This window comes from Saccoglossus kowalevskii, chromosome 3 (genome assembly GCF_978046115.1).
Source record: "Saccoglossus kowalevskii chromosome 3, keSacKowa6.1, whole genome shotgun sequence".
Classification (NCBI taxonomy): Eukaryota; Metazoa; Hemichordata; class Enteropneusta; family Harrimaniidae; genus Saccoglossus; species Saccoglossus kowalevskii.
In genome coordinates this window covers 35933566-35949570 of record NC_140643.1, presented here as the reverse complement: position 1 = coordinate 35949570, position 16005 = coordinate 35933566, and the positions used below count along the sequence as shown (strand labels likewise).

Sequence of the window (16005 nt, the reverse complement as noted above, 5' to 3'; positions counted from 1 at the left end):
GTTTTTTTTTTTTTTTACGTTTTCGGACGAGTACGTAATCTTGTGAGAAACCGCGATTAACACACCAGGTCCTGTCTGAAACACGTCGAATTTATGTCGAAGTTTTGGGACGATACAGGTTCAGGTTTTAAACCTCCTTGAACGCACGCATCTACCATATTGATAACCCCATTCCTGTATTAAATTTTGTTTTATTTGGATATGGTTGAAATATCTGGTTCTGTTATTACGGGTCTGGATTCATACTGAGTCACTTCAAAGTTGCCAGGTTAATCCATTATTAGTGTTAAACTAAATTATATTTGATTCAAATTATTTTTCTTCGAGTTTATTTCTCAACGTTTCTCTTGACATTCTCCATCGACCACATATGTTGACTAACACGATACAACATTTATTTTGACATAGCACTGGCCTTTAGGAAAGTTACAGCATAAGGGTCTTAACGATTATATAAAAACCATGCAGCTTGAGGCACAAATAATGACAAAGAATTTAAGAGAGGCGCTAAACTAAGAATATTACGAGTAAATGAATGTACCAGCTTGCAAGTTCACCATGAACTACTATTTGTAGAAAGTGTAAAAAAAGCAAAAAATCGCTCCCTAAATATATTATAGACAGTATAAAATTCAAATTGAACGCGTTTTACAAAATAATGTAACTTTTAGTTTATATAACAGACGCATACAGAGTACTTCGAATTCTTCAAGTAAAAATGTAGTTGACTTTGAAAGCTAGGAAATGATAATCTACAATCTCTAGTTTGTAACGCAAGTTTAGACAATGACAAAGCTTCACTAAGAAACGTGCGACAATTCTTCAGAACTACAAAATTGACGGTGATATAACTGAACGCGTTCAAGTAAAAGACGTCGGGATCATTTTCAAATCCAAATTAAATTCGGCCGCCCTTATTCATGCAGTTGTATCAAAGGCGCTAGAGAATGATTGACTTTATCAAACGAACATGCAGACAATTCAGCAGTCAAGTTCCGCCTGTATAATGAATGTGTTTCACTCGCATGTCAGAAGTCAACTTGAATATTGTTCCAAAATCTTTGAAATCTAGTCGCCACGTCTGATCAAGAAGATCGAACGGGTCCAAAAGAAATTTGTCATGAATTCAACGCTACCATACCTCGTATGCATTATCTTGTTACGCTGCCTTATGCAATCATTTTGATCTAGCAACACTTGAGTCTCGTAGAAAGCTTCTTGACGCTGTTTTTATCCATTGTATTTCTCTTACATTATTTCTAAAGTTAATTAAGTAAGGGACGACGTCAAAAGATCGATGTCGGATAAAAAAAACTTATTTGCTTTAGTTTGGCGGTGGGGGGTTTTGACCTCAAAAAGTTTCCATTCTGCAAAAACGATTTCATTTTTTAATGAAGTCAAAACAATCTTGGAGTATTTGTAGTTCGTTTTTTCTATCCAATCATGGACAAAAAAAAACAGAAAATGAAAAAAAAAAACATCCAAGAGGAGAAAATGGTTTGGTCCGAGTGTATGTACATAATATGTGCGTCAAATGAGGTCAATTTCAGGGCATGGACCTAGAGCATGAGCAGAACCCAGAAAAGTAATTTGCGCATTCGTAAAGTCTTTTAACACCCACCCGACAACCAACTGCTATGCCATACTACTGTAGATTATCAATTTGTATTTAATGGTGAATTTAGTCTGACACCACGATCAATATTTATCAATTAAGTTTCAGTGGTGGGTATGGGGGGGGGGGGACTAAAGGAATTAAGTTTGTTATCCTACATTGAACTTTTGATGTTGTCCCTAAATAACATGATTTGTATTATTTAGCTTGCGTAACATAGAAATTAGTATACAGTGTACTTAATGTAACTGCATTTGCATGCTTTTTATATTATTGAAAATTACATGCTTGCATTTCTGAGTTGAACAGTTTTTTAAATTATTATAAATTATTATAAATTATTATAAATTATTATAAATGCATGTATTTTCTTTTGTCTGAGCTTGGGTGGTGGTTATGTTCCTCTAGGGGTCAGTCGTATATTATAGGGAACGAGAAAAAAATATCCCTTTAAACATAAACTGTTTTGTAAAAACGAAAGACCTTTATCTACATGTTCTCGGCCACTGGAATATTTGTTATTTGCGCCAGTGGAGTAATGTGAACAGAAACAGACAACCGCGGTCAAACAGGTCACCACGTTTTGTGCGAGACGACGGAAATCAAAATTTCTTTAATAATAACATTGCACGAATTGCTACTGAGGACACTCGTTTGTCAATCTGATATTGTTTGATCAATGTACACAAGCAGCCGACTAAGATACTTTCTGAAAAAGTGGCCAGGAAAAAAGACTCTTGGTGTATACCGGTTTCTACCCTTGTTTTTCGTAGTTGGTGCTGGATTGGAATGGGTTATGATAAATGCTAAAGTTGCCCCTGGCGGAGAAACATTTTGTAAGTATTAAGTATCGTGTATTCAACCGATGTGATATTTTAAATGATGGCAATACTGGTTATAATAGACATTATATTTATTGCTATAAATCACTGTGATGCAGATTTCATTGGGGGGGGGCAGAAATCAGACAAACATTTGTAACTAGGTACGTAGAGAAGAAAATGCATGCGAAGTATTACAGGAAAAAATACTATAAACTAATTTATTTTCGCTTGGAATTAATGTTCGCTATTTTCACTGAAGGAACGATTCAGTGAAAATAAAATTCAGCGAATATACTATTTTTGCTATATTTTACATTCAACTCGTCAAAAATCAGTGAAAATAAATTCCATACAAAACACCCAAAAAGAATTTTCAGCGAAAATTAATTCCAGCTAAAATAAAGTATTTTACAGTAGCATATTCAACAAAAATAAAAAAATATACATATGAGACACTATGCAAGTCACCCCAAATGATTTTAAAGAAAGAGTTCTTTTGCACCCCACCCCTAACACTACCCCTACCCTCCAGCGCTCCCCAATTTAATCGTATATTATATTCATATTACAGATGATGTGTATAGAAGAAAACAAGCTGAAAGTTTAGCAGAGGCAGAAGACAAAGCCAGACAAGAAGAGCAATAAAAACATTCAAAACTTGTACATTATATTTCAAGTGAGGAATTCATCAGTACACTATTAAAAATGCCTGCAGGAGTGCCATGGCCTCCCTATCTGAGGTTTTTAGCTGCTGGTCTATTATCAATGCTTGCCGGAGCCCAAATGGTTCACTATATATATAAACCAAACTTAGTAAGTTGTACTTATAAAGTGGTAGATCTTCAGCTTTTCAGTATTTTATCAGTATTATTGTAAATCTACCATTAATTGGACCATGAACAAATAGTAGTTTTATTTCTCATCAAGGTGGATCAATAGTATCTGAATGTTACCATTACCTGTCAGGTGGTTGAATAGACCATTTCCCATGTTCTGCATAAAATCAAACATAAAAAAAGGACAAACAAAGGTCTTAGTATTTCTATTGACGTCAAAGCTTCATGTGGGATTTGACAAATGTGAAATGTGATTTTTGGGTATTTTCATGCTTAATAATGTGCTATACACATTTGATGATTGTCAATTTTGATGAAGTAAGGGTATCTCAACCCTATATTTCCATCAGGTGTCTTGGCATTTCAACATTGAACTGTAAAAAAAGAAACTCTGGTTCAAAGTCGTATCATTTGATTTTTGCAGAAGATGAAATCAGGTGGTTTAAATAAAGAATTATTACAGTACTGTTGCCTTACCAAATGATTTCATTGTAATCGTATTGTGCATACTGAATAACCAAACATGATACACTAATTTGTTTTTGTTTGTTTTTCTGGATGCAGCAACCTGTGATGGCAGAGGAAGATATAGCTGAAGAAACCATGAGAAATGGGGATAAACAGAATAATATTGATATTTCTACAAACCAAGTTTCTTGATTAGTGTTTTAACTGTTTTCACAGGAAGCTTTAGTATTTGCTTAAAATTTGTTTTAAGTATTACAATTTTCACATATCACATTAAGTGATGCTGTTTGTTTGCATGCATATTGGGAGTGAAGTTTACCATGCATAAAACCATACCAAATCAGGAATGTAATGACATATTCAATATTGCCATATATGATTTAGAATTTGTATACAATCTATGATTATTACTTGTAAAAATGAACAGAAAATGCATCTTAAATTTCGCACATGTTATTGTAAATTCAACTTTCTCTAATTCAGTTTGTTTGATTTAAAGACATGGTATGAAATAAAAACAATCTGTTCATTATTCTGTGTAACTTTCATTTTATTCACTCTATTAAAAACACATTTCAAATAAAAATGTATATATACCAAAAATTAAATCTGACATGTACCAGATCAACTGTTCTCGCCAGACACGAAACATTTGCTTCATGGTTTAATTTTTTGTCAAAGGTTTGTCACTCTCGTGAGACAAATGGAAAGAAAAGACAATTCATAAATGTAAAATAAAATTCAAACATACCGGTAATAAACATTTGAGCGTTTTTAGTTCATGATGAAATAGTCAAATGTATATATTATTTTAGGGTATCAAACAAAACTGAAAATTACATGTTTTCATTCATTTATCTTTTACTGCAGGCATTTTTGTGCCTCGTGGTAATCCCATGCTGAAGCTCACAGAATCTGAGGGCTTCTTTTCTCCCTTGATTATACGATGTCAAGTCACTAGAATTAGTTACCTACATGTCGTTTGTTCTGAAATTTACTGTGCCATCAAAGGTGTGATTGTATACAGAATCATACATTACTGAGCTTACTCCGAAGAGTTATTGGTTGTATCTTGACATTGAGCTAAACTTGTAGAATATATAACGTCAAACAAACATAAAACGACACAATTTCATTTATTTCAGGATATTTAAAAAACATTTGTAATCTGATAAAAAGAAAACTTGACAGTCAAAGTACACTGTTACGAAAAGTTTTCTGAGTAGGTAAGACAAAACCTTGGATATTGTTGAATAAATCCAAATACACAGAAGATGCATAATGTATATTTGACTAAAAATGAGAACAGATATATTTACATATGCATAACTTACACAATTGCCTTTTATTCAATAAAAGTGTTTTTGCAATTGATCACAAATATATAATACACCAATGAACAAGATTACATAACTGCTTTTTTAAACTAAAGAGGGTGACAATACTTGCAATATTTAGCACTGTAAACAAATATTTACACTAGAGTTCATTAGATGTACAGGATTCCTTCAAATAATAAAAGCTGCAGTTTCACTCTAGTATTCCTTTTTAAATAGTGACTAGAGAAATAATTTTAATGAGAACAGTAAATTATTCTGAAATTATAAAACCGGATATCTTTTTTATATTCTTGCAAGATAAATTTGAGAATTTATTGAAATACTGTGTTTTAGCGCTTACAATATTAACAATAGGGGTGGATTCCCTTACCAGATTGTGAGAGTTGAAATGAGAATTTTTCTGAACGCCCTCTATTGATCAGGTATGGGAAATGTAGCAAAAAGGACAGCCAAAATTTGTTCTAACCAAGAATCATTTTCCTTGTGAGTAAAAAAAACCAATGTTTCGATAAATTGATCTAACTTGGTAGTATACAGCCTTATGACTAAAATTTGCATCTTCTCTTTTCTCTAAATAAAAAAAATCATTTCAATTTGGCCTGCTCCCTGATGAACTACATAGTTCTACTAGTCTGTTGAGTTTTTGATATGGGTTCAATGCAATGTTTATAATGCACAATATTTGATGACTGCGAAACTGCTTTGAGGAAGATACTACATAGTACAGTATGACAGTTACAAGTGGAACGGCGTTAATCTAATATGATCAGATCTCTGGGGATGCCGCAATACAATACCATGTCGAATTAACAATTCTATATACATCGGCCAGTAAGAATCGATGATAGAAATATAAGGATCGTGTGGACTATCCAACTGCTTTTTCATGAGTTTCTGTTGAGAAAAAAATAATAATGCCCCAGTGATTTTTGTAATCTACGGTAAATACTGAAACAAAATGATCTTTGTGAAACAAAACGTTAAGACATTCAGGTAAATGTAATCAGTACATAGAAGATCATTTTTTGTTCTACCGGTAGTTATGGTTACTGTAAAATCTGTATTAGAAGCCACTACTTCTATTAAAATGGTACAATGCAACAGAGGATATGTGGCTTCTATTACTGTAAAATCTGTATTAGAAGCTGCGGCTTCTATTAAAATAATACAATGCAACAGAGGGGATGCGGCTTCTATTAGAGTATCTACACATATGAGAAATGGTGAATTTGTTATTCTAATACCGATTTTACGGTACAGTAATGAACTACACATACAAGAAATGATGAATTTTTGGTTCTCAATTGTTGAAAAAGAACGCATGCATTTTTTACTAGGGATGTAGTTTCTACCCGGTAATATTGACTGATTTGACAAGACTCAAGGAGGAAATGTTTCACTGTGGTAACCATAGGAAAATAACCTGTTGCTCATCAATCATTACGAATAATTTTTTTGTTTTTCTGATTTAAAAGGGTAGTAATTCATACATTCATTATTAAGTACTGGATTTGCTCTATTAGATGCAAAAATGTTTATTGTAAATACAGAGGTGAGTCTATACATTTGAGTACATTTCAATGAACTAGCATGCATCTATTTGGTTAACAGTAAAACTGTGGTAGAGAAATGCTTCATTGCATATGTTACCTACCCTGATTATTTTATATATATTAGTGTATTTTGGCCTTGAGGGCGTCACCTGAAAACAAATAGATAAACAGTCATTTATGCAAGACAAGTGTGAAACAGTGATCTTGACAAACAATGGTTTTATCAGATTTGGCCATGTTTTTGGGGTTTCCATTAGGATTTAGAGTGTGTGGGGGGAGGAAAGTCAGGGGAGAAACTTCAAATGAAATACAAAATCCAAGTTTCTAAAGTAGCCAGAAAATGGTTGAAAAGCAGCTGGGCAAACTTATTGGTTACCAGCTCTTAATGAAAAGCCTGGCTTAAACATTCAATAAAACAAAACAAGTATCATACAATTATTGATTTAGATACTTGTCATCAACTTTTATGGATTTCTCACTTAGTATGATATATATATATCTTTGAAAAGAAACTGTTTTGAGAGTATAATTTGGAGCATTACCTTATGAATCCCTTTCAGTAAATCCTTAGATTCAGGTGAGGGAAAATGTTTTATCAAAAAATCACTTAATTGGCTGTCAATCTGGTCCAAATATTCAGCCATTTGTTCTTTTTTTTCTATCGCTTCTCTAATATACCTGTATATATTCACAAAAACAGAAAACATACAACATGTTATTGATCATAGAGTTCCTAATCCTGATTCCACAGAGTGAGTGTCATCTCTTGCCCACTCAAACATGGATCCTGCTACAGAAAAATGAGGTGGATGCGCACTGTGTTTGACAAAACAAACAAACTAAACTTACGCTTATATTTATTGACAAGAACCTTGACTTTCATAACTGGTTACCCTAAATGAACATCCACCAATTTCAATCTCTGCTGACTGGGGATCAAAACAATATCACCAATGCGAATGACATACTGGAAACATGTATTTTATTAATTTCTTTAAATACCTATCAGGTCCTTGGTGAGCACTTTCCAGTTCTTGTACTTTCTTTTCAATGGCTTGTTTGACTTCTTTTTGTTTCTCAAGGACCAATTTCTTCCTGTAGAATAACCACGGTAACTACTTGTATTAGGATAATCAACAAGAAATTATTAATTTGACCAAAAACAGCAGTTTCAGCATTATTCTCACAAAAACATGAGGTGCTTTTTGTGTGGATGACAAAAGTTTCTCAGTAGAGATCCCAGAATGCAATACCCATATTTAATTATATTAGTGGAGCAGATTTCAAACAAGAGAAAACAATTCACAGAGGCTTTATCAAGAATTCACTTCTGCACATTCCTAAATTATTAGAAACCCACATACTTTTTCAATTTTTCTTTCAGAACCTGTTTTTCATACTCCATACAAGAGAGAAGTTCTTCATGTTGTTTTATAGAGGTTTCCAAGTTATCTTTCAACACAGCCTTTTTCACTTCTTTATTAGTTGATAAAGCTGAAATCAAAACATGTAGTGAATATATTAACAAGCATAACTGTGTCTATCATGTGCTGCTATGCAAGCATCCACATGAGGGCAACAAGTCCCTAATTATCCGTATCACTCTTTCTCACAGTAGTACTGGTACATGCAATTTGCTATTGAAAAAATGCTGAAAATAAATGATTAAATATATTACAAAGATCATTTCCTTAAATTTGTCAATGCCCTACAACAGTTAGAAAACTATTGAACTTTTTTCACCACAAATAAATCCCAAAACAATATTTTGTTACCATAATGGCTACTCCCACATTTTGGCACTCTGCAGGACATTATTTTGCAGGGGTACTTCCATTCTGACAGAAGATGCCCCTTATCAGTGCTGTAGTTGTACAGTTGCTGTATGTTGTATTTTACTTTTTGTGGTTTTTTGCTTTAGTACGGTATATCAAACATTTGAATGGTGTGTAGTTAAGAAATGTACATTAATTTTTCATTCAACTTATAAACGGTTAACTTGTACATACTACTTTTATTATTATATTTCATTTATTTTAAGATTTTTGAATAAAAACTTAGAAATGTAAATACATTATTTTATAACGAAACTAGTAAATCATTTTTTGATTGTTTTGCAACATTATGATGATACATAACAAATAAACTGTAGTCTTTATAAACTTTAAATTACCTTTCATGGTAGCTTCTTCAATTGATTTGATTTCAGCATGTAATTTTCTCTCCTTGGCTTGTAATATTTTCACTCTCTGAAATGAATCGAAGACAAGGCACGTCATTGATTGGTTGATTGAAAATTGTTATAGAGCCCTCTATGGTACAAATCCACTTTTTGAATTCATTTGTTTTTTGCATGTTTATTGTAGATGTAATACATATACTACAGACAATAATTTTCACCGCAGGGAATTTTGCGATTTGATAATTTAAATGGCATTCCTGGGGACAACAAGTTTGAAATTTATAGAGCCCTCTATAGTACAAATATATTGTTTGAATTCATTTGTTTTTTATCTGTATATTGTAGATGTATACTATAAACAATAATTTTTACCGCAGGGAATTTTGCGATTTGATAATTTAAATGGCATTCCTGGGGAAAACAGTTTGAAAGTTATAGAGCCCTCTATAGTACAAATACATTGTTTGAATTCATTTGTTTTTTATCTGTATATTGTAGATGTATACTATAAACAATAATTTTCACCGCAGAGAATTTTGCGATTTGATAATTTAAATGGCATTCCTGAGAACAAAATTTTTCTCTCAAAAAAATATATTTTGCAATTCCTGATTCCCAAAATCATAGCATTTGTGTGTTTATCAAGTGTGTGTTTACATATATTACGTGACCTGAGGTCTACAAGCAGATTTTGATTGTTCCAAATGCACAGAGATGTTGTACAATTCAAAGCTAAAGAATCCCCTCTAATAAAAGTGTCAACATCTTTAAACAACTCGTATCCGCCTCTGAAAAACACACATACATCTTTTTCAAACTGGTAATTCATGTTTCTCAGCTGATTTATATACCATAGTTCTTCCAGCTTTTTCTTTTGTACCCACCCACACACAGCTGTTTCAAATATGCCATTAATTTCTTTTGGGGTTGCATGAGCATTGTTTTTTTTAACTTTCTATATTTTAGAGCTATCCTTGCCCGATGCTAGGAGGGTTATGTATGTGCAAAAGAAATTACATGACCTCTGTCAGGGATTCCAGTATTTTTTCAATAAAAAAACATGCTTTCTACCACAAAACTAGTAAAAGTAATTCAAATATTAAATACAAGGACATTTTTTAACCCATCCTCCAAATTTGCACTTTAATATTCAAGCTAAAATTTGTTAATCACATAATCACAATCAGGAATATGTTTACCCCAGACCATTCGTCCCGGTGTTATCGCTATCGCCACACGAGACTCCAGCTTGTCTCCTATACAATTTTCCTTCCGCCCACTTAATTTTAATATTCATATGACCTTTGCACTGACATCGATAGCCAATCGCATTCGACCACGGACGTCACTCTAAATAAACAACTGAATAAATTAATATACCATATTTGGAAGATAGCGGGTAAATTCAACGTTGTTGGTGTGTTCCTTCGGGTTCCGAAGTCGCACGAAACGAGTTCATGTTCCGTTATCTTTCGCAAGTAAAACAGGTCGATATGTATTAAACATGGCATTTGTTTTCTTGTTTTAACCCCCTTATTACGCAAGCTTCCGTCGAAGTGGTGTTTTTTTCGACGATTTGTGGCATGTTGCAAAACGAACGAAACATTGCGGCATTCTTAGCGGTGGATAAGGGATCCGACTATGTCGTCACATTTATGTCTCGTTTGAAAGTAAATAAACAACCGCTCAGAAAAATATGTTGCTAATATTTAAGTGCGGTGCCTTGAAATCGCCTGCCCGACGTCCAAATTTCAAAAGGATGTTCGATTTGCAATGACGACCGTTCATATGTACTAGGCGACGTTACTAATTACTACTAGGGTCGGTGTGTGCATTAAGAATTATAGAACAAAAGATCAGCAAAGCAGTGCTTTTGTCGGCGATTTTGTCAAAGGGAATATTGATAAAATGTTGCAAAACAGAATCGCGAGTTGGGTGAAAAATTGCGCCGGCGGCATTCTCAGCGATGGCGACACCCGAGAAACACCGTGTCACGGTGCATTCGTGCATCAGTACACCGAAGAAATACATACACTGTCCACTGCTGACGCGACAATTTCCTTAAAAATCATTTTGATTTGATTTATGGATGGCGAGCACCGACACTCCGATCCGATGAACTAATCAAAACTAAAATGGCGCGTGTCACGTGACTTTGTTTACTAAAGATAGCGTGGGCGTTTGATTGACACTCAACTCATTAGTATTCCACCAATCACAGCTACATCTACTTTCTGGATGTGCGCAGTCAAATTGTATAGGAGACAAGCTGGAGTCTCGTGTGGCGATAGCGATAACACCGGGACGAATGGTCTGGGGTAGAATATGTTATACTTGTACAGATAAAAAGCAACAAAATACTTACTACATTTGGTACATTTACTGTGGGTTCTGGTTCACAGAATTTAGCTGCACTTTTATGAATCTGAATTGAAAAAAAAATAAAATGACAAATGCTTAAAGTGCGCAGTCGTCTCAGCGTGTTATGTTTGGAATGGTTCCCATGCAATGTATACCATGCAGGGTTTGAACTTCACAGTTGGGAGGGCACCCACTTTCAAGGCCAAAATTTATAAAATAACCTCAGCAAATAGAATAACATGGCAATGTTAATTCAAGGCAATTGACTTTGAAGCTTAAACCCTGACAATGTGTGCACAAAAATATTGCTTGTTTATTCAAAATTCCAACCAACACTGAACAATGACTGTAGCACATTTTAGAGCTAATAACTAATACCGTGTTCACACATGTGCATCCAAGCCAACTTAGCTAATTTTGTAAACAATCTTTATTAGTGGTTTTAATTGATCCTGTGTTCATACATGTATAAACATTTCTTTAAAATACTTGCAATGAATGGAATTCCAGAGCTAAGTTGACATTGAGCCTTGAGGGCAAGCTTTTAAGGCAGCGTTATTGTTCACATGTGCTAAAAACATTTCTATAAATATGGGGTGCCGACCAAGACTTTTCATTTTAGGCTGTCTTAAACTAAATCGGTGTGCCATCACTTATCTTGTTCCTACGTGTTTCAATGCTGGCTTAAAGCGAGGGAGTCGTAACCTGCGCATGCGTCAGATGGCCATAGCGTGTCATTGTTTACAAACAAGCGTCTACCCATGAGCCTTTGCATTTTTAGCGTGTGTTGTTAACGTTGCTTGGGACTCGATTCCCGCACATGCACAGGTGACGACCCTCCTTAACTATAAAGCTGGTCTCTGTGTGAACACAGTGTAAAAAAGTTCTATGGATTATCAGAACACACCCATGTAATTTCATTGAAATCAGCTGTGTGGTTCTTGAGATATCGGATACATACATGGCAGTAAATTATCACACAGGAGCAGTGTGCCCTCTAACAGGACAGATTTTGTAGGAATTCAGATTCAAAATGAAATAAAATGTTGTGGCCTCTGATTTCCTTTATTTATGAAATATTAATTTCATTTTATCAAATTACAAACTCTCTAACTATATCGGTGATATTTTTAACACATAAAATTCTTATTGTCATTTAGACACATACATTACTTAGCCCCCTCACCTCAAAATCAAATGACTTGTATTTCCTGTGTGTTTGTTTTAATCATTGATGAAAGCAAATTACAATAAAAAAGATCACTATGCAGTCTAAAAAGCAACACTGCCAGGGCACTACTACCGATATATATATTGTAACCACTACACGTTGGAATACATAAAGTCCACGACTTGACTTGAGTAGTGACCGCTATACGTCATAATGAGGTCATCAACCTGTTGGCTATCTTATCACTTATTCATAGAGCTGATTGATACATGTGACATCAAGGACTAGTACTATCATCGAAGTGTGTGGATAACAGCCTATGATGCCAAAGTATTAACCAGCTTTAGGAATACAGTAAGAGGTATCAGGTGATAACCTTTTTATCACATGCCCAACTCTGAGTGCCAAAAAGACTGAGAACTACATTTATCAATCATATGCAAATTTAAGCTAATTATGTGTGACATCAGAGCATGTTAATGTATGAACATTTGGAGTTACAGTCGCTGATGGTCTCTGAAATCGACAGAAATGTTACCTTTTTTAGTGATATCTTTTTTTCAAATTAAGTAATTGTCATTATATCGCCTAAGTAAATGTTGTCATCTGAAATTCTCATATCCCAGTGATAAAAACGATACTATCACATGATGTTTGTTTTTTTCTGCATACTGTATTAGCACAAAGGGACTCATCATAAATATCATAGTGTGAAATATCAGTTAGTAATATTTTACACCATATATCACTATTGTGAATGATATGCACTATTATAAAGGTCATGTGATAATCTATTGTATCACCTTTTTACGTCCCATTGCCATCTAAGCCACTAGTTAACTAAGAGTCTCCAACAGGCTTTTTTTTTATAAAAATCCTAAAAAAATACATTGATTATCTCTCTTTCTAAAGTACACTGAATAGCAAAGTAACCCCTGCCTGCTAAGAAATTTACTGATGAAACCCCTACTAGTAATTGTTACCTTGTGTATTTCTCTCAGTATTTCATCACAATCATCATTCAGCTGACCTACTGCTGCTGCTGCAGAACTCAGATTCAGTTGAGAAGCATTTTCCTCAAATACACCATTTTCATCCTAAAACAAACATGCATACTGTTTAAAATCAGAACAGTTCTAACTGAAAGGACATTAAAATAAATTCAAATAATATAGAAAAAAATATAATTGAGATGACTTTATGGTTACTCACATGAACTATTAGTGGCGGCGGCACAGGGGAGCAGAAGGGGTGATCGCACCCTGAAAAAAAATGTTGGGGGCGCCCCCCTCCAAAATCAAGTTGAAACCCTTTGTATCAACAAAACTTGGCCCCTCAAACTGCAGGAAATAGCGTTTAAGAGGGCTAGATTTAAACATTTTTAAGGGGGAGCATGCCCCCGGCACAAACCCCCTAGTAAGGTAGCGCCTTCGGCACAAGGCTGGTGAGCAGATCTCGTCCCCTCATGCACAATTTTGTGCCACCGCCTCTGACTATTCAGACTTTACTTTCCTTGTTTATAAAGCATAACATGAGTACAAAATTATGATTTATCTAATACATGATGTACCACAGCTGTTCTAAGTTGGTTAATGGGTGCTCTAGAATTTGTATGGTTATATATATGCCATATCGTAAAGCAGGGTATATGAGGTCAATGTACCAACAAGTCAGAATAACTACTAATCAAACTATGGGTATTTCATTTGAATGGCCAAATCCTCCTCAAATCGTTACCGCTCACACTCATGATTAATTAACTCTAGGTTGAACAAACTGTTAGCTAAACTTGTCATAAAGACATGAGCTGGTCATTATATGTTGAGAAATTCCAGCATACCACATACGAGATACATTAAAGCATTTATCCAAATTTATTTTTGTTTAGCCACATCAATAAATTTAGCTTTAGGCAAATTAGTGAATAACAACTGTTTCCAAGACTATAACTGTGTTCTTGATGTCATTAGAAGGACTTTTAGATGTCTAGATAAACTCCCCATGTTTCTAATATACAGGGATTTATCATTAGACTAATTCTGGAATATGGTGTCAGTAGAACAATTAAATAAGTTCCTAAAATTCAAGATTTCCCCATTTCTGGGCACTTGATTGGTGTTATACATGTATACTTTTTAGTTTCAGTCATTGGAACCTGAGAGAAGATATGATATTTGTGTACAAACTTAACAAATACACATACATATCTCCAATCCAAAACTTTGTTCTGTTGATGGAGCCATGATGCACGGTAACCAAGACTGTGTGTCCTGTTTATAAACTAGTAAAGATTACAGCCATCACCACATTGAGGCAGAAATAGTTCACTTGGACGAGATATATACAAGTTGTCTTGCCGCATCCTGTTTGATATGAGACTCATAGCTGCGTACACAACTCATGTAATATTAATTTTTTATTTACATGAAATTTAAACCAGCACTGCGCAACAACCACCTCCCTTTAATACTGACAAACAATTTGGTACAATACATCTGAATATTCGTTCAATGAGGCAATAAAATTCTCTAATATGAATGTGCACTTGTTGTTTTGGTACATACGATCACAATCACTGCACATGCACACTAGTGGTTTTGATTTTTCGTCAAAATAATACTGTTCTGTGTCCTACAAATGCAGCATGTTTAGCTTAGTTTATGATTAATTATATATACCGGGGGGGGGGGGGGTAATTCGATTTGGTCTACAGTTAGTATATGGACTATCAAACAACAACATTAAAAAAATATATGTTTTCGTCCATTATGCATCTTTAAAAGGCGCCAGAGTATTTACTAGACAAGATCACTAAATTTTATATGTGCTAAATCATCAGTAGTATGCACGTGTCACTTGCATTCTTCATAATATCGTTCACATTTTGTTTTTTTTATAAACATACATTTGTTCATGGCTATCTTGAAAGAGGTTTCAAGGGGTCTCAAGATGTAGTCGGAGTACCATCATAATTAACTCAAACCATTCTAACTCACCAAACTAACAAAACTAGGTATATTATAATTAATTTGTGCTACAGGCCGACAATGTGTGGTGCGATGTGATGTGATAGGATGCCATCCCGGGGAAGCCGTGGTTAGGAGTGACGATTTGTGTCTGGTCTTATACCATAGCTCCATAACTATACTCACCATTATTTTATCGTTTTTCAATCGCTGCTCAGATGGTATATACGCAAAAAATTGAATATGGCACTTCTACTGACATTTCCAACCTTTGTTTTGCCACAAAACCGTGAACGGGGGAAGCCCTTTTGGAAATTCCCGCTCTTCCAATTTGTCTGTCAGCTGATGCTTTGGCTGTTATATGTGGCTTGTGCATCCACCCGATATTTTACTACAGGCCTGATTAAATAATACATGTTACCGGGAACTTCAAATGTCGTATCATAAATCTTAATTGCAAACCGAAAAAAAGTATTAGATGTCTGCGTCTGCATTAATTCTGTAGAAGCAGTATGTTTGTATTCCATTATGCCAATATAAATATGTTCGTAGCGGAGGGAGGACGTCAGATAAAAGTACTGTTCCACAACAGTATGAGATTGACAATTCGACATTGATCGTACTACTCATTTAAATATTCAATCAATTTACAAACTCACCAATAAGATAGCTCATTTTATGACATGTGA

At 34.4% G+C, this 16005-nt stretch overlaps 3 protein-coding genes across 3 annotated transcripts; 2 read left to right on the top strand and 1 right to left on the bottom strand.

Moving 5' to 3' along the window:
* The first annotated feature begins 2151 nt into the window (after window positions 1-2151).
* On the top strand, window positions 2152-3145 carry LOC102808654 (ubiquinol-cytochrome c reductase complex assembly factor 5-like). Its single transcript, XM_078013261.2, has 2 exons — window positions 2152-2451; window positions 3011-3145. The coding sequence occupies exons 1-2, from the start codon at window positions 2295-2297 to the stop codon at window positions 3082-3084; spliced, it is 231 nt and encodes a 76-aa protein (XP_077869387.1). The 5' UTR covers window positions 2152-2294; the 3' UTR covers window positions 3085-3145.
* Window positions 3118-4275, top strand: LOC144360695 (ubiquinol-cytochrome-c reductase complex assembly factor 6-like). Its single transcript, XM_078013262.2, has 2 exons — window positions 3118-3252; window positions 3840-4275. Exons 1-2 carry the CDS (start codon window positions 3145-3147, stop codon window positions 3933-3935), a joined length of 204 nt encoding a protein of 67 aa, XP_077869388.1. The 5' UTR covers window positions 3118-3144; the 3' UTR covers window positions 3936-4275.
* A 782-nt stretch (window positions 4276-5057) lies between these two features.
* Window positions 5058-15692, bottom strand: LOC102803236 (centromere protein K-like). The gene is made up of 9 exons (XM_085497142.1): window positions 15503-15692; window positions 13334-13447; window positions 11184-11243; window positions 8810-8885; window positions 8001-8130; window positions 7639-7731; window positions 7179-7314; window positions 6738-6785; window positions 5058-5977 (listed from the first exon to the last, which is right to left on the bottom strand). The coding sequence occupies exons 1-9, from the start codon at window positions 15503-15505 to the stop codon at window positions 5819-5821; spliced, it is 819 nt and encodes a 272-aa protein (XP_085353268.1). The 5' UTR covers window positions 15506-15692; the 3' UTR covers window positions 5058-5818.
* Between the last annotated feature and the right edge of the window lie 313 nt (window positions 15693-16005).

Bases quoted from the DNA above. Each gene is read 5' to 3' on its own strand.
- LOC144360695 (XM_078013262.2), top strand. From the start codon at position 3,145: ATGCCTGCAGGAGTGCCATGGCCTCCCTATCTGAGGTTTTTAGCTGCT. The intron at 3,253-3,839 runs GTAAGTTGTACT...TTCTGGATGCAG, and splicing joins ATATATATAAACCAAACTTA to CAACCTGTGATGGCAGAGGA.
- LOC102803236 (XM_085497142.1), bottom strand. The intron at 8,886-11,183 runs GTAAGTATTTTG...GATTCATTTCAG, and splicing joins CAGTAAATGTACCAAATGTA to AGAGTGAAAATATTACAAGC. The intron at 5,978-6,737 runs GTAGGTAACATA...TTTTCTCAACAG, and splicing joins ATATATATAAAATAATCAGG to AAACTCATGAAAAAGCAGTT.
- LOC102808654 (XM_078013261.2), top strand. From the start codon at position 2,295: ATGTACACAAGCAGCCGACTAAGATACTTTCTGAAAAAGTGGCCAGGA. The intron at 2,452-3,010 runs GTAAGTATTAAG...TTCATATTACAG, and splicing joins CCCTGGCGGAGAAACATTTT to ATGATGTGTATAGAAGAAAA.